The sequence below is a fragment of the Entelurus aequoreus genome, linkage group LG08 (assembly GCF_033978785.1).
Source record: "Entelurus aequoreus isolate RoL-2023_Sb linkage group LG08, RoL_Eaeq_v1.1, whole genome shotgun sequence".
NCBI classification, from domain to species: Eukaryota; Metazoa; Chordata; class Actinopteri; order Syngnathiformes; family Syngnathidae; genus Entelurus; species Entelurus aequoreus.
The window spans coordinates 1,364,804-1,391,676 of NC_084738.1; the positions used below are offsets into that span (position 1 = coordinate 1,364,804).

General features: G+C 39.1%; 3 protein-coding genes across 5 annotated transcripts in view; all 3 read left to right on the forward strand.

Moving 5' to 3' along the window:
• The window catches only part of surf2 (surfeit 2), an 8,992-nt gene extending 1,212 nt beyond the window's left edge, over nucleotides 1-7,780 (forward strand). The window contains exons 4-6 of one of the 2 annotated variants that reach the window (XM_062054785.1): nucleotides 6,657-6,839; nucleotides 6,915-7,036; nucleotides 7,110-7,780. In XM_062054785.1, the coding sequence (XP_061910769.1) occupies nucleotides 6,657-6,839; nucleotides 6,915-7,036; nucleotides 7,110-7,196 (392 nt within the window). In that variant the 3' untranslated portion in view covers nucleotides 7,197-7,780. The remainder of the gene's footprint in view (nucleotides 1-6,656; nucleotides 6,840-6,914; nucleotides 7,037-7,109) is intronic. The other variant, XM_062054786.1, reaches the window with a different exon arrangement.
• A 3,956-nt stretch (nucleotides 7,781-11,736) lies between these two features.
• On the forward strand, nucleotides 11,737-20,945 carry surf4 (surfeit 4). Its single transcript, XM_062055298.1, has 6 exons — nucleotides 11,737-12,018; nucleotides 15,290-15,476; nucleotides 17,146-17,222; nucleotides 17,297-17,340; nucleotides 17,428-17,614; nucleotides 19,805-20,945. Exons 1-6 carry the CDS (start codon nucleotides 11,971-11,973, stop codon nucleotides 20,069-20,071), a joined length of 810 nt encoding a protein of 269 aa, XP_061911282.1. The 5' UTR covers nucleotides 11,737-11,970; the 3' UTR covers nucleotides 20,072-20,945.
• A 2,887-nt stretch (nucleotides 20,946-23,832) lies between these two features.
• The window catches only part of ass1 (argininosuccinate synthase 1), an 82,542-nt gene continuing 79,501 nt past the window's right edge, over nucleotides 23,833-26,873 (forward strand). Inside the window, exons 1-3 of one of the 2 annotated variants that reach the window (XM_062055319.1) lie at nucleotides 23,833-23,887; nucleotides 25,320-25,465; nucleotides 26,098-26,214. In XM_062055319.1, the coding sequence (XP_061911303.1) occupies nucleotides 23,866-23,887; nucleotides 25,320-25,465; nucleotides 26,098-26,214 (285 nt within the window). In that variant the 5' untranslated portion in view covers nucleotides 23,833-23,865. Of the gene's footprint in view, nucleotides 23,888-25,319; nucleotides 25,498-26,097; nucleotides 26,215-26,873 lie in introns of those variants that run through there. The other variant, XM_062055320.1, reaches the window with a different exon arrangement.

The window sequence follows — 26,873 nt, forward strand, 5'->3', positions numbered from 1 at the left end:
TTGCATGTTAATAAGCAACTAATTAATGGTGAATATGTTCCCCATACTAAAGTGTTACCATGTTTTTTACTGGTGAACAAAATGAACCGTGCATGAACATCACCTTGTTCAAAGAACAAAACCAACACAGTGCATGAACTCACAACAAATTACACACCTGCAAATCAGTCTGACTTCTGCTGTTGCTGTATCCGTAATACGCCGATAGGGAGAAGTTTTTATTTACACGATTTACACGTTCGGGTGTGTCTTGACCTCCGCCGAACCCCTGAGCCCTAGGGTTCGAAAAGAACCCAGGTTAAGAACCACTGCTTTAACATGTAATATCGGAAAGTATCGGTTTCAAAATTATCGGTATCGGTTTCAAAAAGTAACATTTATGACTTTTTCAAACGCCGCTGTGTACACGGACGTAGGGAGAAGTACAGAGCGCCAATAAACCTTAAAGGCACTGCCCAGTCACATAATATCTACGGCTTTTCACACACACACAAGTGAATGCAAGGCATACTTGGTCAACAGCTGTAAAGGTCACACTGAGAGTGGACGTATAAACAACTTTAACACTGTTACAAATATGCGCCACACTGTGAACCCACACCAAACAAGAATGACAAACACATTTCGAGAGAACATCCGCACCGTAACACAACATAAACACAACAGAACAAATACCCAGAACCCCTTGCAGCACTAACTCTTCCGAGACGCTACAATATACACCCCCGCTACCCCTTACTCTCTGCCCACCTCAACCTCCTCATGCTCTCTCAGGGAGAACATGTCCCAAATTCCAAGCTGCTGTTTTGAGGCATGTTAAAAAAAATAATGCACTTTGTGACTTCAATAATAAATATGGCAGTGCCATGTTGGCATTTTTTTCCATAACTTGAGTTGATTTATTTTGGAAAACTTTGTTACATTGTTTAATGCATCCAGCGGGGCATCACAACAAAATTAGGCATAATAATGTGTTAATTCCACGACTGTATATATCGGTATCGGTTGATATCGGTATCTGTAATTAAGAGTTGGACAATATCGAATATCGGCAAAAAAGCCATTATCGGACATCTCTAGTTGTAAATCCACGCATTATCTACAGACCAAATTAAGCAGCAAAAAAGTCAGATCTGCACTTTTATTAACATTTGCACAAAAAAGCAGACTTTTTCCCTTTTTGGGAATCATGAAGATAGAAGTTGTCTGTTCCAAGGTCGAACTGTCATTATAAAACATTAGAGATCTGACGCTTACAACTCACGATTTGATTCCGATTCTTGGGGTGACAATTCAATTAAGAATATACAGTACAGGCCAAAAGTTTGGACACACCTTCTCATTTCAATGCTATTCTTTATTTTCATGACTATTTACATTGTATATTGTCACTGAAGGCATCAAAACTATGACACCTGTGAAGTGAAAACCATTTCAGGTGGCTACCTCTTGAAGCTCATCGAGAGAATGCCATGAGTGTGCAAAGCAGTAATCAGAGCAAAGGGTGGCTATTTTGAAGAAACTAGCATATAAAAAAGGCTTTTAGTTATTTCAAATTTTTTTGTTTAGTGCATAATATTACATGTGTTCAGTGACAATCTACAATGTAAATAGTCATGAAAATAAAGAAAACACATTGAATGAGAAGGTGTGTCCAAACTTTTGGCCTGTACTGTATTTTTGATTCAACACGATTATCGGTTTGCAATATATTATTTGGTATAAAAAATTCCCAAAACCGATTACAAGTTACAAAAGCTCCTTCTGGCTGCTGACATATACGCACAGTGACTAAGCCAGAGATGGCCTTAAAAAAAAAAAGTTTTTTAAATGTTCTTAAAATAAAAATAATAAAAAATTGTTGTAATCGATTTTTCAAAATCAGAGCTAGATTTCAAATCGGTATAAATAAAAATCGAGATTCGGCTGCGAATCGATTTTTTTATCAACACCCCTTAAAACATGTATTCAGTGTTTGCCAACACCTCAATTAGGAAAGTAGCTATTGGTTGTCCTTAAAAATCGCGAAATTATGTCATCGCCTCATTAGCATAATTAATTGCAATTGATGCTGAAGGAGAGAGGAATAACGTCCTGAGAGAGATAAGAACTAGGTTTGAAAAAATACTACCACAACAAGTCTCTTACGTGAATGAGCTAAATAATATTATTTGATATTTTACGGTAATGTGTTAATAATTTCACACATCAGTTGCTCCTGAGTATAAGTCGCACCCCCGGCCAAACTATGAAAAAAACTGCAACTTATAGTCCGAAAAATACGGTAAATATGATTAAATGTGCAAATTGAATTTCCTCAATTGGCACCAAGTCGCAGTTGTCAGCCGTTTTTACTTTTTATTGTATTTGTAATTACTGTGTGTTTCACACAAACAAATACAAGCTTTATTTGATGCACAAATACCAGTTTTTTTTTGTATTAGTATGCTTTTTTAGGTGTTGCAGGAATAAGTCAAGGTTGCTTTATTTACACACATATTTCAATTGCAATTTGCAAAGTTGTTGTAAAGTTGCCATATTTAGCACGAAAGTCGCGATGTTAGCTACCCTGCATTTATTGTCCTAGTTTCAATGTTTTTAGTAACATTTTGACCAAGTAATAAGCAGAAGTCCCATCCAATATTGTGACGTACTGTATAGATAATAGGTATTTGACAATAACTGCCACCCAAGTACTGTATAACATCTAACCGTTAAAGTGTAAAAAGAAGTTAAGTGGTAAAAGCATCAGTCGTTCTGTAATAATTAAGGTACCGTATTTTTCCGACTACAAGGCGCACTTAAAGTCCTTTAATTTTCTCAAAAATCGACAGTGAGCCTTATAACGCCGAATGTACAGAATAATTCTGGTTGTGCTTACCGACCTCGAAGCAATTTTATTTGGTACGTGGTTTAATGATAAGTGTGACCAGTAGATGGCAGTCACACATAAGAGATATGTGTTGACTGCAATATGACGCCAGCAAACAACATCAAAACTTTAAATGTTCCATTGAAAATAAAGAACACTATACACGGCACTCAAAACTCCGTCAAAATGTTTTAGTATGACTTTGAAGCCGCACCGCTTGATGGATTGTCGGCCCATTACGGCTACCGTAGTCAGAGATACAAGTATTATAATGGTGTGTGTAAAAGGACCGCAAAATGATACCCATTAACAGACATATTATCTGGCGTTTTGTTTCACAATATTATGCAAAACAACTTTTCTTACCTTCTGGTACCTGCTGATGTGTTTTTGGGATCTGCATAAGTCCTGAAATTTTGCGCACGTCCGCCTTTGTAGTTTGTGGCGATGCCATAGTCGATAAGGTTCTTCTTTTTCTCTATCTTCTTGTTTTGGAGCATTCATCCTCTGCTGTTGCTATTTCTAATATGAAGTTGTGTAAAGTTCAATCAATCAATCAATCAATGTTTATTTATATAGCCCTAAATCACAAGTGTCTCAAAGTTCTAACTTATATCTCGCCATGAAAGCGCTAAAACATACCGGTGTAGTGAGTTTACATTATTCACCCACAGAACTTTAGTTATTAGAGAGTTCCGGTCTGACGGTTTTTCACGGGACACATTTCCGACGTTGTTGCACGAGTGAGCCACGGATGAGCTGCTCCGTTGTTGATTTAAGTAAAGTCAGAATGTCATTAAAACAGTAAGCTCCATCTTTTGACACTTCTTCCACCCCCGTCCTTGCACGCTACACCGCTACAACAAAGATGACGGGGAGAAGACGCTGTCGAAGGTGAGCCACGTAAATAAGACCGCCCACAAAACGGCACATCCTGAAGCAACTGTCAGAAAGCGACTTGAAGATAGTCTGTAAAACATAATCTATGCAACATTTTGACCAAAGAACCACCATTACATGTTATGTAGACCAGTGGTCCCTAACCCTTTTTGCACCACGAACCGGTTTAATGTAGGCATTATTTTTAGGGACCGGATTTCCACTTGTGCCAGATAAATACAGCAAAAATAAGTGAATGAACAATACAACTAACTATAAAGCTGAATTAGTGGGAGCCCTGGGCTTGTTCCTTTGCAATGAGATGCAGATGGAAATAAGCCTTTGGCTACAATCTGTCACATTTATATTTTATATGTTTATTAATGTGCATTGTATCATGTCACAAAGCTATAACAAATGGCAACTTACTATGAGGAGTGTTATTGTACATCTATAAACAAGCTTATTGGTGTGTCTAGTGGGACAGGCGAATGTTTAGTCGGAGGAAATGCAGTTGTTTGTAAATTATTTAATGTTTCTCTGCGGCCCGGTAGCAAATGCGTCACGGACCGGTACTGGTCCCCAGACCGGTGGTTGGGGACCACTGATGTAGACCACAAGGAAGTAGGGATGATACTCGAAACCGGTTTTCCCGGTTGTTCGATAAGAAAATAACCGAGTCCTCGGACTCGAATCCCTTTTTGAGAACCGGTACCCGTTATCGAGACCACTATAGTAAAGAAAAGAGTTGGTTCTTTATTCGAATCCCTCGGAACGAATCCCGTCCCGACCAGAAATGCTCCGTGTGACATCACAATAAATCAGTCACGTAGCTCAGTCATTACGCGCAGATAGCGAAAGCAGGAAAACAATGGACGGGAAAAAGCGCTCCAAGGTGTAATAAAGTTCAAAACAAAAGGTATAATCCAATGAATAACTTTACTGAGAGATTTGAGCAGGGTACAAACTCATGAAGAACACTTTTACGACCCACCGGAAACATAGCAACCAGGCTAGCAACGCACCTCCTTTACGGCAGCTGGCGCAACGTTCTTAAAGCAACCGCAGCACATACATATATATACAACACATCTCCCTTTTTTAACTTTTGTTTTTCACACTGTATATGTGTTGTCTGTCTAATTATAAATAATGCAGACGAGGCGTGTTGGCTGAGTTCTTGACGTTTACTTTCACGGGTGACGACATGCAACAATACTTTTCGGGGCTACCGCGCATGCTCGTCACTCCCGTTGCATGATGGGTAGTGTAGTTGTTATAATCCCTAGCTCATAACATCTTTCCCCCTATAAAGAAATAATGTTAACTCAATAAAGTGTATTTCTTTTTTTAGCTTTAACTTTTCATTTTTTTAGCATTGTAATCACATTTGCAAACAACTTTTCTCTTCATAGAATTTTCTTTCTTTCTTTAAAGTGCAAAAATGTCAAAGCATCATAAACATCCATCCATCCATCCATTTTCTACCGCTTATTCCCTTCGGGGTCGCGGGGGGCGCTGGAGCCTATCTCAGCTACAATCGGGCGGGAGGCGGGGTACACCCTGGACAAGTCGCCACCTCATCACAGGGCCAACACAGATAGACAAACAATATTCACACTCAGTTATGTCAAATAGCAGCAGAATTGCACTTTTTGGAGAGCTGTATTATTTCCAGTTTTGTGCCCAAGGGACTGATTTTATTCAACACTATATTATTATTTATACACCTATAGTGATCACAGAGACAGGTTGTTTTTGTGTTACTGTATATATTTGTTTTTCTGAAAAATCCCACTTAATATACTTTGGGTAACAACAGTCAACGTGGCGAAGTTGATAGAGTGGATGTGCCAGCAATCGGAGTGTTGCTGGTTACTGGGGTTCAATTCCCACCTTCTACCTTCCTAGTCACGTCCGTTGTGTCCTTGGGCAAGACACTTCACCCTTTGCCTCTGATGGCTGCTGGTTAGCGCCTTGCATGGCAGCTCCCGCCATCAGTGTGTGAATGTGTGTGTGAATGGGTAAATGCGGAAATACTGTCAAAGCGCTTTGAGTACCTTGAAGGTAGAAAAGCGCTATACAAGTATAACCCATTTATTTATCCTTTATTTTATTTTATTTTTTTAGGGGGGTAACAGTCAATATTTATTTATTTATTAGATTAAATTGTTTTCTTATATAATAAAAGTGAGCTTTTGTTAAACCAAATATTGTGTGTATTTTTTCATATACAACAACCTATCTGGACTCGATAAGAGAATCGATAAGGAATCGGTTCGATAAGAGGATTCGATAATAGACTCGAACTCGATAATTTCTTATCAAACATCATCCCTACAAGGAAGTGTTTTAAATGTAGAAAAAATCATAATATGACCCCTTTAATGCGCCTTACAATCCAGTGCGCCTTTTGTATGAAAAACGACCTGAAGGGACCCGCTCATTTGCAGTGCGCCTTATAATCCGGTGCGCCCTATAGTCCAGAAAATACAGTATGTGTGTTGACGCGGTAGACCGGAGTATTAATACTTTGCATGTCTCCTTACTTAATCACTCAGGTGTGAAAACAAGTTAACCGCAGCATGTTTTTCGTAACAATTTAGGTTTAATTGTGAATTGTACGTCCTTCGGGGGCATTCAAGTGCATCAAATGCTTATAAGCACTCTTAGTGAGAAAAATAAGATACATTTTATTTTCTACCTTGCTCCCTGTATGTTGTTGCATTTTTAAACTTAAATTGATACATTTTATTTTCTACCTTGCTCCCTGTATGTTGTTGCATTTTTAAACTTAAATTGATACATTTGATTTTCTACCTTGCTCCCTGTATGTTGTTGTGTTTTTAAACGTAAATTTAGTGGAATTGTATGCCTTACTTTGATCTTTTTCTTGCTGCCCTAGATGAGGAATGTGTAAGGCAGGGGATCGAATTCATTCCAATCAGACTCCAGCAGAAAAGGCCAAAGTTTACAGACGACAACATCAAAGACGTCCACCAGGGGCACACTTCCAAGCACGGCGTGTGGGAGCAGTCTTCCAGCGACGAGGGCGATTCGGAGGACAGCATGAGCGACCTTTACCCCTGTCGGTCCCTTCTCTTTGTGTTTGTTTCACTGGTACAATACTTTTGTGTTTAATCTAAGTGTGTTTTCGCCACAGCGTCAATGTTCAGGTTGGAGAACTCGGCGGAGAAAAAGACGGAGTCGGGTGAAGATGACTTCAAAACAGATGAGGATGAAGGGATGGAGGTGGACACGCAGACTGTGCAGAAACGTAAAAAGGTATGTAGGATTCATATTTAATCTACATTAATCACAACTCATGCTTTAACTCTGTAACGTGGCTTTCTTCTAGGTCCAGGGTGGTGGCTTCCAGAAGAAATTCAAAAATAACAGGAAAGGCCGGAATAAGAAACCGGTGAAAGTTCAGAATGGAAAGTAAACGATTTTCTAACCTATTAAATAACGTATAAAAGACGGCCTCCTTAAAGTTGTCCTTTTGCACACGTTCTTGAATTTTTCATGCAGTCTTTCACAAAATATATAGCACTTAAAAAAATTTCCTATTTAAAAATTGCCTCGTGGTTACAATATAAGACGCACATTATTTTTGAGGAACCAGTTGTAACAGGGCTTACCTTTTAAAAAAATTAAAATAAAAACAATTAAAGTATCCGTTATTTAAGAATAAAGAAAGTATAAAAGTGGGCAGCTTTTGAGAAAATTCCATCAATTATACTGGAAAAAAATTGTTCTGCATACCATTGTATTCTTTCCTGTATGCCATTATTTTTATACTTGTACTTACTTTATTTCATGTTTATGAACTATACTGACATAATACATATAGTACAGGCCAAACGTTTGGACACACCTTCTCATTCAATGGGATTTCTTTATTTTCATGACTATTTACATTGTAGATTGTCACTGAAGGCATCAAAACTATGAATGAACACATGTGGAGTTATGTACTTAACAAAAAAGGTGAAGTAACTGAAAACATGTATTATATTCTAGTTTCTTCAAAATAGCCACACTTTGCTCTGATTACCGTTTTGCACACCCTTGGCATTCTCTCGATGAGCTTCAAGAGGTAGTCACCTGAAATGGTTTTCACTTCACAGGTGTCATAGTTTTGATGCCTTCAGAGACAATTTGCAATATAAATAGTCATGAAAATAAAGAAAACACATTAAACCTGTACTGTATATCACAAGTACCGTATACGATGGAGAAGAAAACTATAAGAAGTCAAAAAGAATTAAAGAATGATGTAATGTGCATGCTAGCCCACTAGTTGGCGAGAGTGTCAAGTAAAAACAGTTTTTCTGCATTTCCAGGATACAAAATGCCAAAGTAAAAAAAAAATTAAAATATATATTTTTAGATTGATTTTTTTTATATATTATTGAGAAGATATACAATTACAAAAAATCAACATTAAAAAATACGTTTTAAAAGTAATAAATATAGATGTTTTCATTAAAATATACCGGTAATTTAAAGTGCACTTATTGAGAAAATACAAGATTTTTAAAATGTAATTTAACATTTAACTATATTTTTATATTTAAAATACAAATATTTTAACAGGTTGGGTTTTTTTAAAAGATCAATGATTTAGTTCAAACCCTGTTGATCGCTGCTTTGTGCTCCCACATGCCTGTATAAAAATGCCATGTTTAAGACTCTTTGCATGTGCGTTGTGAAATCCTGAAACAAATCTCAGTTCAAAGACGTTTTAGGTCTATATGTTGTTAACAAGCAGTGACCTCTTTAGCCCTCATTACATCACTGGAAGTGCTGATGGGGGACGGGCGGCGGGGGGGGGGGGGTCTCTCCTGCTATTCCTCAGCAAGCGAGACTCTGATGTCTGATTTGAACACTAGACCTCTAGTACATGCTTGTCCAAAGTAGATCCAGAACACAATTGTACCACTTAACTCCATTCTGACCACTTTTAGCCATTTTTTTCAGTGAAATTTCGTCCTCAACGTTTGAAAACAACAATGGGTCTCCGTCCAATGTGTTGCGGTTCGCTTTACTTGAGCTCAAATGCGAATGCTACACGGACCAAAGACACAGCAGACCAATTGTGAAATGACGAATATGAATTGAAAGTGTTGTCTCCCTATTTTATTCTCTCCCACTTGAAGCCAAGGACTAAGTCCATGTTTGTGATATTTGTGAAAATAAACATATGATCCGATATGACTCTGGTATTGATATTAATATTTGGATCGCTCAGCTCGCCTCTAGCGAACCATAGCAAACTATTATTGTAATATATCTTGGTGTGTATGTATATATGTATATTTAGTTTACAAATTGAATCTGTATGAGAGATAAGACAAAAGCAATTTTTTTTTTTGCATTCTGATTTGTAATTAGCTTGTGCTAGGTGGCTAGAAATGCAGCTAATGGGAGCAATCGATTCTGCCTATAAGTCTCCTTAAAAATGCATCCAAAAACCACCGAGAATACTTAATTTACATTACGTGTGGTGTTGGGGTCTGTGGGACCTGTTTTCATTTTTTATTAAAAGAAAAATTATACAATTAATTAATTTTTCAAACTGAGACTCACTGACTTTGGCTCATTTTCTGTGAAGAACATATATCAGAATACATATTTAATGACGACACACCATACACACCCCCTACACATTTCTATTACATATAAGATGTCCGGGCCCGGGGCTAATATCCATCCATCCATCTTCTTCCGCTTATCCGAGGTCGGGTCGCGGGGGCAGCAGCCTAAGCAGGGAAGCCTAGACTTCCCTCTCCCCAGCCACTTCGTCCAGCTCTTCCCGGGGGATCCCGAGGCGTTCCCAGGCCAGCCGGGAGACATAGTCTTCCCAATGTGTCCTGGGTCTTCCCCGTGGCCTCCTACCGGTAACACCTCCATAGGGAGGCATTCGGGTGGCATCCTGACCAGATGCCCGAACCACCTCATCTGGCTCCTCTCCATGTGGAGGAGCAACGGCTTTACTTTGAGCTCCCCCCGGATGACAGAGCTTCTCACCCTATCTCTAAGGGAGAGCCCCGCCACCCGGCGGAGGAAACTCATTTCGGCCGCTTGTACCCGTGATCTTGTCCTTTCGGTCATAACCCAAAGCTCATGACCATAGGTGAGGATGGGAACGTAGATCGACCAGTAAATTGAGAGCTTTGCCTTCCGGCTCAGCTCCTTCTTCACCACAACGGATCGATCCAGCGTCCGCATTACTGAAGACGCCGCACCGATCCGCCTGTCGATCTCACGATCCACTCTTCCCCCACCTGTGAACAATTAAGACTCCTAGGTACTTGAACTCCTCCACTTGGGGCAGGGTCTCCTCCCTAACCCGGAGATGGCACTCCACTATTTTCCGGGCGAGAAGTGTGGAAATTGATGTTCTGTGTACCACACGCAACCCACACACACACACACACACACAGCAGGCCTAGACAGGAGGACAGAGTGTAGGTACACAGAACATCAGAGGGTCAAATGTGCGAGAAAATGAGAGCAGACAGTAGAATCCCTGTGGGATGCAGAAACTGGCAGAGAAATTTTCCGTGCAACGTTCATATTGTTGTTACTAAGCCAGCATTTGTGGGTCTGATGGACCCGTTGCATTTTGTGACTTTTAATGCCTCACGATCAAACACTTTTATGTTAAAATACTGAACAGATGTTTATTGGGATAAGGTAAACATCTGGAATAAACACACGCTGAGAAATATCTCCGTGCCTGCCTACTTTATGGGTTATAGATAGAGATGTCCGATAATATCGGCCGATAAATGCTTTAAAATGTAATATCGGAAATGATCGGTGTCGTTTTTTTTATTATCAGTATCGGTATTTTTTAGTTAAATCAACATAAAAAACACAAGATACACTTACAATTAGTGCACTAACCCAAAAAAACCTCCCTCCCCCATTTACACTCATTCACACAAAAGGGTTGTTTCTTTCTGTTATTAATATTCTGGTTCCTACATTGTATATCAATATATATCAATACAGTCTGCAAGGGATACAGTCCGTAAGCACACATGATTGTGCGTGCTGCTGGTCCACTAATAGTACTAACCTTTAACAGTTAATTTTACTCATTTTCATTAATTACTAGTTTTTATGTAACTGTTTTTATATTGTTTTACTTTCTTTTTTATTGAAGAAAATGTTTTTAATTTATCTTATTTTATTATTTTTTTTAAAAAGGACCTTATCTTCACCATACTTGGTTGTCCAAATTAGGCATAATAATGTGTTAATTACACGACTATATATATATCGGTATCGGTTGATATCGGTATTGGTAATTAAGAGTTGGACAATATCGGAATATCGTCAAAAAAGCCATTATCGGACATACCTTGTTATAGATAAACCTATGAATAAAGGAGACATATATAATAGTCTCCTTTTCAGGTGACAGAGGACGCTAAAGGCAGTGCCTTTAAGGCACGCCCCCAATATTGTTGTCCGGGTGGAAATCGGGAGAAATTCGGGAGAATGGTTGCCCCAGGAGATTTTCGGGAGGGGCACTGAAATTCGGGAGTCTCCCGGGAAAATCGGGAGGTTTGGCAAGTATGAAAATAATTACCGAGCGCGGCCACCGCTGCTGCTCACTGCTCCCCTCTTCTCACCACCCAGGGGGTGAACAAGGATATGGGTCAAATGCAGAGGCTAATTTCACCACACCTAGTGTGTGTGTGAGACAATCATTGGTACTTTTTAATTAACTTTTGTGTTTTGTTATTTGCAACATAACGTCGCAGAGACGACGCGACTAACTCATGTGTTTAACGAGCAGCACTACTCGCTAAGTGCATGCGCCATATTTGAGACTGTATTGTAAAAAAAAAAATGGTTGCAAAAACACGCCTGTTCACGCGAGTTAGGTGTCAAACTATTGGAAATAGCGAGGAGGTTCGGTCGACGTGGCATACAGCGGTTGCAGAAGCGTGTCGAGGAGGAGGGGGACTGGCTGTCTGGGCTTCCTGGCTCGTCAAAACACGGTGCATTGTGGGGCGGAGGCGGCCTTTCTCTCGGTGTCCACATACTGGCAAGAAGCGGTAGTCGGCACGTCTTCCAAGTAAATAGCGTTAACAGGAGGGGAGGAAGAGTCTCCGCGTACGCGGCAACCAAAAGAACAGCGCACTCGTTCAGGGCCTTGTTGTTACTACCATTGCTAATTATCCTTTTACTCCGCGAACATGGGGCAGGAGGATCTCATGAACAAGGCCGAAGACGTGGCAGACCAGGCAAGTTGAATATTAGCATCACACTTCTTACCTTTAGCATGCTAGCTGCCGGCTACCGTGTCGTATTATGTCTTAATAAAAATTAAAAAAAATGGAAGAGACCCCGTTTGGTGTGTACTTTCTGACAGCGCGGTGTGTTCATTAGCATGACAAATAAGTTGTCATCCACCGCCCCTTCGGCCGCCGTGTTGCTTTCACTTTGGCTAGTGAGCCTGGACGTAGACGGTGTCATGCACCATCGAACCAAGTTATAGTCTGTATCAACAGGTAGAAGTGCTGCGCATGCGCTTTAGGTAGCGCCTTTTATATAGTATTACGCTACCGTAAAGCTTGGCAGCATAGAGACTCGTTTATTATTGCAAAAACTTTATTAGACATTACGTCGTGTTATATACCTCTCAGCTCAATATTTTACTCGATTCATATTTTACTGTATTCTCCTTTATATTCTGGGGGTCGATTTTACAGAGGAATTTCCCCAATGTCTGGAGTTATCTGGCTATTTTAAGTATACATAGGGCCTATTTGGATTGGCTCCCATTTAGACCATTCATGCCTCACGCAGCAGCCATAGAGGGGAGTTGGTGAAAGCTGATTGGCTGACAGGGTCTGGTAGTGCTGACGTGGACACTGTAGTGGGCGGGGCTAATCCTGTAGTAATGCTCAAAACAAATGGCTAACAAATAGACTTAGACTTAGACAAACTTTAATGATCTACAAGGGAAATTGTTCAACACAGTAGCTCAGTTACAATGATGGAAAGTGTAAGGATGGAAAGGACAATGCAGGTATAAATAGACTAATATAGCTATAACAAAAAATCTAACATATATACGAATATATACATAATATGTGTACAGAATAATTATATACAGATATATTATATTATGTCTATAACATATATACAATATAAACCAATGACCATGTACAATATTACAGTATATACAGTATATATGACAGCAGCAGCATAAAATAGAGAGTAGGTCCAGCAGAAAATAGACATTATAAACATTATAAATAAAGAGAAGTAGCTAACATGTCAGGTGTCAGGTAATAGGCAGATGTCATCTATTGCTGTATGGCGAGTGATTATACAGCTGGATGGAGTACGGAATGAAGGAGTTCTTGAATCGCACAGTGCGGGAAGGAAGTTGAAGGAGCCTGTTGGAGTATGAGCGCCGCTGTCCCTTAATTGTCAGGTGGAGTGGGTGGGCAGGATTGATATATAAATATAAATAGAACTAATAGTACTGTGTACAGCTCCACTAATGGACTTTGGAGTGTTACTTTCAAAGGCAAAATTAAAGTATTGCTAGAAACATAATTTTATATGGGACTTTATTGTATTATATGTATAGTACATGTTCCAAAAAGAAAAAAGCATAAAACACCACCCGAATTAGAGATATTACAAGTCAAAGTGATGAAGCTCAGTGTTACGCTCATGACTTGGTGTAACTAAACATTAAAGTTAAAGTACCAATGATTGTCACACACACACTAGGTGCGGTGAAATTATTACCCTATAAGATGAAGGCAATTGCATTTTTTTGATATTTAAAATGTATTCAATGTTTATAAATAAACATATTTAAATATACTAAATGTAAAAAAGGGAATAAATATTCAAAATAAGATCATTAAATGAAATGTAGTTTGGTTACGCCATCATGAGCGCAACACAAGGTTGTAAAAGTTTCAACTACAATTCTAAATAAGATGTCAAAAGCAAACTGAAATCAAATACACACAGCTCAAAGATTGATCAATACCTATTTTAAAGATTAAAGTACCAATGATTGTCACACACACACTAGATGTGGTGAAATTTGTCCTCTGCATTTGTCCCATCCCCTTGGGGAGCAGTGGGCAGCAGCGGCGCCGCGCCCGGGAATCATTTTGGTGATTTAACCCCCAACTCCAACCCTTTGTTGCTGAGTGCCATTTAAATTTAGTAATACATAAATATGATGATTTATCAAAATATAAAAGAAATATACCTGAACAGAACGCTCATGATGGTTACACCAAAAAGTAACACTATGAATCGCATTTTTCCAAGTTTTTGGGGCATTTTTATGCTTAAAGATTGATCAATACCTATTTAAATTTAGTACTACATAAATATGATGATTTATCAAAATATAAAAGAAATATACGTGAACAGAACGCTCATGATGGTTACACCAAAAAGTAACGCTATGAATCGCGTTTTTCCAAGTTTTTGGGGCATTTTTATGCTATTTCCAAGCATCTCCTTTTTATTATCGTTGATTTTAAATGGTCAAACTAATGCATATTATATATGCATGCCCTAGTAAACAAAAAAAAGTCATATTTATTTTGATTGTTACATTTTGTGCAGGTGGGTGCGAATGTACCCATTACCAGAGCTGTACACTACTTGAGTCCTTCAGGAGGGTTCCCTCAGAAAAATTAAAATTCCAGCAGCAGTGTACAGAATTGAGATATAATTTTTTTTAAAAAGGTAATAATTAAGGTATGAATGAAAAAAAAAGAGAAAATATGAGAATACAAATAAAAAGTACCATCCATCCATTTTCTACTGCTTATCCCTTTCGGGGTAGCGGGGGGTGCTGGAGCCTATCTCAGCTGCAATCGGGCGGAAGGCGGGGTACACCCTGGACAAGTCACCACCTCATCACAGGGCTAACACAGATAGACAGACAACATTCACACTCACATTCACACACTAGGGGACAATTTAGTGTTGCCAATCAACCTATCCCCAGGTGCATGTCTTTGGAGGTGGGAGGAAGCCGGAGTACCCGGAGGGAACCCACGCAGTCACGGGGAGAACATGCAAACTACACACAGAAATATCCAGAGCGCAGACGCACTAACCCCTCTAAAATAGAATAAAAATATAACAGTAAAAATAAGAATATAACAAGAGAAACTAGGCAGTACACTAGGCAAGTCACAGCACGGTTATTTTGAAGCCAATTACACTTTAATTAAATAGACTCTATAGTACTTTTTTGAGTTGTTGACCTCAAAAAAACTACAGGTGGTGGGACATTAATTTCAGCTAACTTTGTAACAATTTGTACAAAAAATGGGAGCAAAGCAGGACAAACTGGTTCTCCCAGGTTTCGGTTGAACTAATCAGCTTTGTCTTTGAAAGCTTGACATAATTTGGGAAGCCTGCCCAACCCCAAGCCAGAAATTCATGTATGCACGTCTCCGACCTTGTTTGCCACACACATAAAGACAATTCTATTCTTCCCCCACCCCTCCTGTCGCACAGTTCCTGCGAGTCACCAAACAGTACCTGCCTCACCTGGCACGTCTCTGTCTCATTAGCACCTTCCTGGAGGACGGCATCCGCATGTGGTTCCAGTGGTACGAGCAGCGGGACTACATCGAGGCTACGTGGAGCTGCGGCTACTTCCTGGCCACGTGCTTTGTGCTCATTAATCTATTAGGGCAGCTCGGTGAGTTACCTGGTTACCGTGGATAGCGCCTGAAGGTTTTTTTTTTAATTCATGCCACTGTATATAGTGTCAAGCAAATGTCAGGTTTGAGACCTTTGTTTGAACATATCAAATAGTTGTATGCATAGTTTTGAATGAGGTTCTCCCTGAAACTGAGAGACTATTTACTACAAGTAATTCATATTACTGTATAATATGATAACAAATAATGTATAGATCATTCAGTGACATGGTTGCCATCCCTTTCTTAACTATCATTTTTCTGCATGCTACTCTAAAAGCGTTTGCCAATAGCACTACTTTTGCTTAAAGCCCACCGCAATGCATTGTCAATAATGTATAATTATGATTACACCAGTGCCTAATTTGGTCTCAAAATAATGTTGACAATATTTCGTTCATCGAGAATAATTTGTGGGTTAATATATCGTCATTGGCTCAGATCTAATGATACCACTTCAGCTGTGCATTCTTTGTGTTGCGGTGTTACTGGTAAAGATTATCACTAGGGTTGCGCTGAATCAGTCACCTATCAGCATTGGCCAATTTCTTTGAAAAGGTATGTGATCAGCCAATGCCGATTAAGGCTTTTCTATGCAGTTCACAAAAGGCTGATTCTTGCTGGCTGATACTTTATTTTTATTGTGTATTTCCATACACAGCCTGAAGCCCCTCCACTAATGCAGCAAATACACTGCATTTTATATTACTATCACTGGAGAACGAGGCCAAACACGTTTTACCAAGTAAGACGAGGCGCAGACAGGAAGGCATGCTTATCGCTAAGCTATCTTGTAAACTTTGAGATGTCTCGATGTAACAGCAGAAATGTAACAGGAATAGATTAATAAGAATCTAGAGAGAATATAATAGAAGAGCAACTGTTGTGCTCTGTTGATGTGTTTAGCAGCCAGGTTACACACAAGGTGAGGGCAGATCAATACATACAGTATATTGATACTGTCAATGCCAAGGCTAGTATCAGTATTTGATCGATTTAGATTTAGATTTTTATTCACACAAAATCATTTTTTTGTAGTTTTTTTAAATTTGTAAATAAATAGAATAAGGCTCTGGATACAGGAGGACATTGTGGGCAGTAACCAAAGGATTTAAAAGAGTAGTTTTGTTAAGTTATTGTGTACTATTGACTTTGTTTTGCTCAAACAATGGTATGTAATAAGAGACTAGGAAACTAGTTAAATATTCGGTTATTGTTACACTTTTAACAGCACTAAACATAAATAAATAAATCATTTAATACATGTAATTGGTATCGTGTGATGTCACTCATCCGACACCCACCCCTAATGATTACAGCCACTTCAGTTCACTACCTGTTATTTATTTTCCCTGTGAATGGGTACAAAAAGAGACATCTATTTTTTTCAAGTGGTCATTTATGCTGTTAAATTAAAGGCAAAGTATAAGATCATGTATATAATTTTAAATCGTTTCCATGCTTTTGTTCACATCCAAACAGTTGAGCTCATTGTGCCTTTTCCAATAATAACTTTCTTCAGGTTCCTGATTGGCTAAAATTGTGTTTGTTTGAGGGGCTAGCTTGCTATCTTGCTTTGGCTCGGCCTGACAGCATGAATGGATTTTTGAGGAAAATGTCAGAGTATATTCTTTTAATATCCATTTGCATTGCTGTGTATCCTAACAGGTGCTTGTATCCTCATCCTCAGTAGAAATTTTGTACAGTATGCCTGCTTTGGATTATTTGGCATCATTGCGCTACAGGTGAGCATAATAGTAAGTGTATTGTGAATGAATGTAGCTGTGTCAAATCTAATCTTTCTGTATCGCCCCACCAGACTATTGCCTACAGCATTTTATGGGACGTAAAATTTTTGATGAGGTCAGTAACACAGGTCTGAACTATTTATTGAAATATTGTAGTTTTTTTTTTATCAGCTGAGAGTCCTTTTCCTTCTCTTCCAATCAGAAACCTCGCCCTGGGAGGCGGTCTCCTCCTGCTGCTGGCTGAGTCTCGTTCGGAAGGAAAGAGCATGTTTGCTGGAGTGCCGTCCATGGGGGAGAGCTCGCCGAAGCAGTACATGCAGCTGGGCGGACGGTTACTGCTGGTCCTTATGTTCATGTCTCTGGTCCATTTTGACACCAGCTTCATCTCTGTGAGTACTGACACGTTTATTACACAATGTGTCATTCTAAGTGGCAGAAATGTATTAGAAAGTATCCGGTAACAAATGTGTCCACACCGTTTAATTTACTGCATCATGTCCTTAATGTAATACATTATTGTGACCACTAAGTGTTGCCAAAACACAAATTAACACTCCACTTCCAAAGCATACATCTGTCAAAGTTAGTGTTTTTCTTACCTACCATTGTTCTCTTGAGTAATTTCACGTGATCGAACCTTTCCAAACATTCCACACTACAAAATAATAAAAGTATGAACCGTATTTTCCGGACTATCGAGCACACTGGGATATATGCCGCACCCACTATATTTTAGAAGAAAAATACGTATATTTTCCATATATTATATATAGCCGCAGACATGTACTTTATGAAATAATTTATTTACACAGAAGTACTTTGTCAATGTTTATTTCCATACCTAATTGTTTCCAAACAGTGTCTATAACACGGCAGTAAAACGGTTGATCAAACAAAACAGAAGCCATCGTCATGGACCCACTAGATGCGGAAGATAGCTCTTTAATCAGCTTAACAAACTCAATATAATTCCACGGTGACGTTTTAGTGGATTTACGAAACTGAAACCATACAAAAAGAATGCCACTGTAAGTTAATAATACTAACGAAGGCACTCGTAAATGTGTTAGCATATTATTAAAGTCACTTGCTTTATTACATTACGATAGCATGTAGGGCTGGGCGATATATCGAAATACTCGATATATCGCGGGTTTGTCTCTGTGCGATATAGAAAATGACTATATCGTGATATTCGAGTAAACGTTCTCACGCAGTTGCTTTTAGCTGCGGGCATTACACTACAGGCTCTTCTCACTCTTTCTAGTCTCTCCTTCTCACAGAGACTTAAACAAGTGCACCTTATTACATATGTCACATACGTATACGCCCTCGCGGAGCAGAGAGGTAGCAGCATGGGTAACGTTAGCTGTGGTGCGAGTGGTAATACGAGATAAAGAAGGTGCGAATCTGGTAACAAATGGAGGAATAATTAATTCCCAAGAAAAACAGCACGGGGTCCATCGTCTGGTGGTGGTTTGGCTTCAAGTGGGAATATGTCGAACAGACAACCGTAATTTGTCAAGTGTGGGGCAAAAGCGTTGCTGCAAAAAGTAGCATTACTGCTAATATGTAGCATCATTTGAAAAGTCACCTGCTAGAGAATGAAGAGTGCTTGAAACTCCGCATGTCAACATCTCCGTTCGGTGCCACACCAACAAAATGCAGAGGCAAGCATTTCCACATCAACACCGTATGAAAAAAATAGTCAACAACAGAAGGAGATAACGTCCGCAGGAACCTACCACATAGCGAAGGACATACACGATTTGATTTCTTATTATGCAGCTCATTTTTATTTGACAGTTATTGAAATATCTTGTGTGACATCATGCACAAAAGTGCACTTTACTTGTTTTAAACTATTGTAGTGGCGTTCTGTACAAAAAGTGCACTTTAATTTAGTGTTGTTTTGATATGTCATCTTAGTGACATCATGCACAAAAGTGCACTAACACCTATTTTTAAATACTCTGACAATCTTGCACTTTCTGTTTTGAAATGACATGAATGTTTGTGCCACTGCTTAATAACTGTTTAATAAATACAGTTTTGGTCAATTGACTTAGTTGTGATTTCCCTCTTTGCATGAAAGTTTAAAATGAGCATATATTAATGCAGTATGAACAAGAATGTTTGAATGTAGACACATAGAATCATCATACTGCTGTGATTATATGCATCAAGTGTTCATTCAAGGCTAAAGCAAAATATCGCGATATATATGGTGTATCGTGACATGGCCTAAAAATATTGAGATATTAAAAAAAGGCCATATCGCCCAGCCCTAGCACAGAGTTCAAAGCCTAGGAAAAAAGTAACGGCTTACTGTATAGCCTGGAATTTACGGTACTATGATTCCTGCTGATATCGCATCGGGTTAATATCGTAATCAGCCAACACTCATGGTTTTATCTCTATCGTATTGGAAGTGCAAAAGTCGTATCGGGACATCCCTTCTTATTATGTCATCGGCCATAATGTAATGAGAATCCAGGAAATTGCCTTAGTTTTTTAATACATTCTATGGCTATCATCATATTTTCCTTTTAACATTACCAGTTTCCTATCCTCCCCAGATCCTGCAGAACCTGGTGGGCACCGCCCTCATCATCCTGGTGGCTATCGGCTTCAAGACCAAGCTGGCGGCGCTGACCCTGGTCCTGTGCCTCTTCGCCATGAACATCTACTTCAACGCCTTCTGGAACATCCCCGCCTACAAGCCTATGCACGACTTCCTCAAGTACGACTTCTTCCAGACCACCTCGGTCATCGGCGGCCTGCTGCTGGTGGTGGCCCTCGGGCCCGGCGGCGTGTCCATGGATGAGAAAAAGAAAGAGTGGTAGGCAAACAAATAAAACGCGAATCACACAGCACCACTAACTTACCCCCCCCATACCAACTGGGACTGAAAGACCCCCCTCTCTGCTGGTTCACCTGGATACACAGGGTTTACTTCATATAAATGCATATATTTTTTTTTTTATATATATATATTTTATTGGGCCAAAACCATAAATATTGCTCCACCTCACAACTTTTATTTTGGTTATATACTTTACAAACCCTGGAGTCAAACATAATTCTAAGCTGTCCTGTGTGAGCCAACTATATCATATTTTATTGTTGTTATCGTTGATGATTCGTCATACGTTGTGACAAAGATGCAGTTTGCCACCCTGGATGCCAATCACGTGGTCTTTCTTGAGGTGTAGCAGCATATCGTTAATGAGAGTCGGGGGCACTTATTTGACAGCGTCTCACTTCCACACTCTCCTCCAGCCTTCCATTTAACTGTGCACCCTCAAAGTAAACTTGACAGGCGACCCACATTAGACGGATGTGCGTTGGTTACTCAGTGGTGGATTGTCATCTTCCATTTTGAAAATCACAACACAGCTGTTAGAGCCAGGACTCGTCATCGGGCGCATTGAACGCCGAACCAGTGAACTTGTTTGATGGGGTGTAACAGGTAGGGGGGAGGCTGTGTGTATGTCCTTGTGAAACGCCATATTATGCGATCTAGGAACGCAAAGAGGACTAAGCAGAGTCACGCCAACTTTCTTTTTTGTCTCTGCTTCGTGCTCTTTGCCTTGGAAAATAAAATATTCTGTGTATTGACTTTCAGACGTTTATATTGTATTTTTGATTCTTTTTTTTTTTTTTTCAATTTGGAGGTTCATGTCAGAAAATAAAATAAAAATTAAACAGTGAGAGTGACTTTCTCCTTCTCAGATGACTTTTTCAAATTGTTTGAGGTCGGGAATAAAATGAAATGCCGCCCGCATTAGAAAGTTTAGGGCTTGGGTCTCAAAGTCAAGGCCCACGGGCCAGATCTGAATTATCTATGGCCCCCGGAATGATATTTGAATAGTATTAGAAGCGTCCCGCAGGCCTCAGCCACCTGCTACTGTTTTGCACGCACCAATACACAATTCCCCACAATGCAATGGTAGCCTGCAAACTCACTGCAGTGTCGCAAGTGGGCCTCGACTTCATTATTCATCAGCATTCAGGGCAGAGGTCAACTTTCAGCAACCCCCTTCCCTAATAATGGCTAAACGGAAGGTGGACGGTGAGAACAGGAGGTTTCAAGCCAGGTGGGAGGCAGAGTACATGTTCACGGAGGTAAAAGGCAATCCTGTGTGGAGAAAGTGTGGCTGTAATGAAAGAACATAATCTAAGAAGGCACTATGGAACGTCTAAGAAACACCGAGACAAGAATATGGACACGAAACAAAGGCTACAGAAGGTGGAAGAATTAAAATGAGGTCTTAAGTCCTGGCAGGCTCTGTTCACAAAAGCCACATCACAAAGCTATGGTGTCGTTTTGATAACTGACACCATGTTTAATTATAATTGTAATATTTGAATGATGATAAATGAATGTGTTGTGGCAGTATGCGGATTTCACCAATGCGGCGGTTTGTGGAAACAATCTGTTGCTTTTCCAAACACTTTTAATAAACTGCCAACGTTAGAATGCTGAACAGGAAGTGCTTAAAGTTGGACGGCTTTGTAAAAATCCTGAGACAAAGTCTAAATTCATTGTGTTCTTTGTGGTGTTATTGAAACTGCACTAATGTTTCCCTCAGAGTTTTCAACTTATGTCAAATGTTTTGCAAAGAGGATTATTTGTAGTACGTACATTTTCAGAATGTACTTGTTTTAATTTTGGACAAATGTGAGACAAAGAAAATAATCTGAAATTGTCATTATTTTTAAGTTATTATGCCATGATTTTACCAGACCGGCCCACGTGGAAATAGATGTTCCTTCATGCGGCCCTTGAGCTAAAATGAGTTTGACACCCCTGGTTTAGGACTACACAAAAATGTGTAAAATGATTATTTTGCAGCCATTAATTACATCCCCTGACATATTTTTAGGACCTCTGCAGCCTTGCTAGGTGACTTGACTGGTGTGTGTATATACAGTTTATAACCACATCTGCATAAAGTTGGCATCTGGTTGCTGGGCAACACAAAGGCAAGTTATTTACAAAACGGCTAAATAACAGTGGACCAACTATTGACCCTTGGGGTATTCGTATTCCCATTTCATTATTTGGTAACATTTTATAATAAGTATGCACTACCTCGCAATATTTCCAACATGAATACTCATTTATATGCAGTTTAAAAACAGTTATAAATATAACCAGGTAGTAAATATCTGAATACTCAATGGGTAAGTGTGTGTATACATATCTAGAGATTATCGAGTCTCATTTATGTTGACTATACCTACAATGTAGAAATGCTGAATAAATAATTTATAACGTATAAATATGCAACGATTGAAAGTATTTATAGTTGATCTTAATGCGGTAATGAGTACAACTGTTACTGCACACTAATGCGTATCAATGTTGGAAATATGCTTTATTAATTAAGAATTTGGATTTATTAATGCATAATAGTGTGTACTTATATTATCTAGAAAAGATGGCATAACTTCATTAAACTTGACACACTTCCCTGCTGTAGTGATAGGAACCAATCCAACCAACCGCCCATTTCGAAAAATTACAAAACCCAAAACCAGTAAAGTTGGCCCGTTGTGTAAATCGTAAATAAAAACTAAATACAATGTTTTGCAAATCCTTTTCAACTTATATTTAATTGAATTGACTGCAAAGACAAGATACTTAACATTCGAACTGGAAAACTTTGTTATTTTTTGCAGATATTAGCTCATTTGGAATTTGATGCCTGCAACATGTTTCAAAAAAGACTGAGAAAGTTGAGGAATGCTCATCAAACACTTATTTGGAACATCCCACAGGTGAACAGGTGGGTGCCATGATTGGGTAAAAGCAGCTTCCATGAAATGCTCAGTCATTCACAAACAAGGATGGGGCGAGGGTCACCACTTTGTGAACAAATGCGTGAGCAAATTGTCGAACAGTTTAAGAACAACATTTCTCAACCAGCTATTGCAAGGAATTTAGGGATTTCACCATCTACGGTCCGTAATATCATCAAAAGGTTCAGAGAATCTGGAGAAATCACTGCACGTAAGCGATGATATTACAGACCTTCGATCCCTCAGGCGGTACTGCATAAAAAAGCGACATCGGTGTGTAAAGGATATCACCACATGGGCTCAGGAACATTTCAGAAAACCACTGTCAGTAACTACAGTTCGTCGCTACATCTCTAAGTGCAAGTTAAAACTCTCCTTTGCAAAGCGAAAGCCATTTATCAACAACACCCAGAAACGCCGCCGACTTCGCTGGGCCCGAGTTCATGTAAGAGGAACTAATGCAAAGTGGAAAAGTGTTCTGTGGTCTGACGAGTCCACATTTCAAATTGTTATGGAAAATGTGGACGTCGTGTCCTCCGGACCAAAGAGGAAAAGAACCATCCGGATTGTTCCAGGCGCAAAGTTCAAAAGCCAGCATCTGTGATTGTCATGTCTGTGATCATGTTTTGTTTTGTTATGTTCTGCTTGGTTTTTGGACACTTTTTAGTTCCTGTTTTCACTCCCTTGCCTTGTCACCATGACAACCATTAGTTTCACGTTTTGCACTCGCGCACCTGTTGTCAATCATGTCTGTATTATTTAAGCCGATAGTTGCCAGGAAGACAGCCTGGCGACATTAACTCTGCTACCTTTCATTCCAAGCCATTGCTCCATGCACGTTTTTTCATGCCACAGTAAGTGTTGTATATTTCATGTTCATAGTTTTTGCCTTTGTGATAGTCTTTTGTTTTCATTAGCCAAGTTTGTACTTCCGCCCTTGTGCGCGCTTTTCGTTTGTTCCTTATGTTAGTGTTTAAATAAATATGTCCTTACCTTCACGCCTTGCCCGCTCCAACTTTCCTTTGCATTCCGGGAAAACAAACCATCCCAAAGTCCACGGTTTGACAGAAGTGAAACTAATGGGTAACCATGGAAACAAAACAAGGGAGTGAAAAAGCAGGAACTAAGTGACCAAACAGGACATGACTAAAACAAAACATGATCACACAGACATGACAGTGATGGTATGGGGGTGTATTAGTGCCTAAGGCATGGGTAACTTACACATCTGTGAAGGCACCATTAATGCTGAAAGGTACATACAGGTTTTGGAGCAACATATGTTGCCATCCAAGCAACGTTATCATGGACACCCCTGCTTATTTCAGCAAGACAATGACAAGCTACGTGTTACAACAGTGTGGCTTATAGTAAAAGAGTGTGGGTACTAGAGTGGCCTGCCTGTAGTCCAGACCTGTCTCCCATTGAAAATGTGTGGTGCAATATGAAGCCTAAAATACCACAACGGAGACCCCCGGACTGTTGAACAACTTAAACTGTACATCAAGCAAGAATGGGAAAGAATTCCACCTGAAAAGCTTAAAAAATTTGTCTCCTCAGTTCCCAAATGTTTACGGAGTGTTGTTAAAAGGAAAGGCCATGTAACACAGCGGTAAAAATGCCTCTGTGCCAACTTTTTTGCAATGTGTTGCTGCCATTAAATCCTAAATTAATGATTATTTGCAAAAAAATATTACGTTTCTCAGTTCGAACATGAAATATCTTGTCTTTGCAGTCTATTCAATTGAATATAAGTTGAAAAGGATTTGCAAATCATTATATTCTGTTTTTATTTACGATTTACACAACGTGCCAACTTCACTGGTTTTGTGTTTTGTATTTTGACATTTAGCGCCAAGGTTTATGCTACACTTGTCCTAAACAACAAAATATTTCATATTTCTGTAATAAAGAACACAGCAGTATGTAGAAAAGTTATATTTGGTTAAATCGAATTGTCCATAAATATTTTAATTTACTACCCCCCCAAAAATAGAAAAGCACCTGTTTCCTGATAGTCAGATTAAAAAATATATAAATATATGTTTGTATTAAATATTGTAGCGCATATACACTACTTTTGATAAATGTTCTAAAAAGGACAAAAAACATTTTTGTTCAATATTGACTCTTAATTCATTTTTATTATATAAAATAACAAACAGGCCTTTTTTCTGTCTATCAAAGAAAAGAAAAAAAAAAAAGGATTAATAAAATGGGTGTAAAGTAAAGACAACTGTTAAACAGGTTGAACTTGATCAGTTGGGTTTTTCCCCCCCAATGAAGGGAATGAAAGTGACGTCACAAGCAGTGGGCCAATCGGATTGGAGTGGATGGCTCTTGCTCAGCTGTTGACAAATCACGCCTTGCTGAGCGACAAGCTAACATTCTCCGAGCTCTTCTCTCCGAACAGCGGCATTTTGGGAAGTTGTGTAAGTATATCTTACAATTATTGCAATCAAAGGTAGGTGTAATTGCTTCAAATTACAGCGGCAGCTGCAAACAAGCCGAATGCATTTCGTGTCGACGTCACCACAAATAATGAGCGTGACAAAAGCATAATTTGGCGGTTAGCGCGTTTCCTTTTTTGTTGGCGGTTTTACTACTGAGAAAACACCATCACCTGTGTGTTTTACTATTTTTAAAAACCGCTGTGGCATCTTTAAGAACAGCCACACAGTGTAAAAAATGGGTTAGAACCTCCATAAATCGAGTAACATTTGATTAAAAGCTTGCTTGTAATGATGCATTTGAAACGCTCCAAAAATGTGGGAATTTTAAATGTTCCCTCACAGTCAGACAGCATTGCTGTCTGACTGTCAAAGTTGCTTTTTAAAAAGAGAAATAAAATGCAACCTGTTGATTTGTGGCGCTTTATGTTTATTTCCTCACTTTTTGCCATTATAAAACAGTTTATTACCACGTGTGTTTAGGTTTTGTGAGTACATCAGTGCATGAGCTGAAAAAGCCGGATTGTTGCTCTTGAATGTCAGATAATGAATACACAGTGCAACTAAGTTACACATTGACTGTCTTAACTGATATTTTCTCTCTGTGTGGTTAGGAACAAGACGACATCATGTCTAAAGGTACAGTGATCCTGGCCTACAGTGGCGGACTGGACACTTCCTGTATTCTGGTGTGGCTCAAGGAGCAGGGCTATGATGTCATAGCTTACATGGTAAGTTTTAGGCAAATGTATTTGCTTATCTTGCCACTCGGCTGTTTTCAGATGTTGTGTGTGCCTCATTTGTTGGCACAACAATAGCACTTAACCCCACAATAATGCCACTGATGACTAGCAGGATTTTTTTTAGGGGCGGGGAACTGCATAATAGGCACATTTTCCTATACAGTAGCAGTGTACCCCTCAAATCTCAGCAACAATTTCATCATAAATTGTCAACAAACATATACAATAATATAGAAAGAAAACTTGCATAAACAGTGGAAACTCGATTTACGAACTTAATTGGTTCATTAACAGTGTTAAAAAAAAGAAACGTTTGTAGAGTAAAGCAAATTTCTCCTAAAGAAAAAATGTGAACGTGAATAATGGGTTGCAGCCTCGACAAAAGTCCACATTTTAGTTGAGGTTTGTAAACTTTAAACACTGTAAACAGTGCTATACAGTACTGTATATTAAACAAGGGGGTGATGGATCAACGTTCTCTTTATTAAAAAGGAAAAAACAACAAGCTGCTGTCTTCTGTATGTGCACGCACACTCACAGAAGTATTTTTGGTTCCCTCACAAATTATCAGAAATCACAAAAATCCTTAACTTTAAAGGGGAACTGCCCATTTTTTGGAATTTTGTTAATCATTCACAAAGACAGGA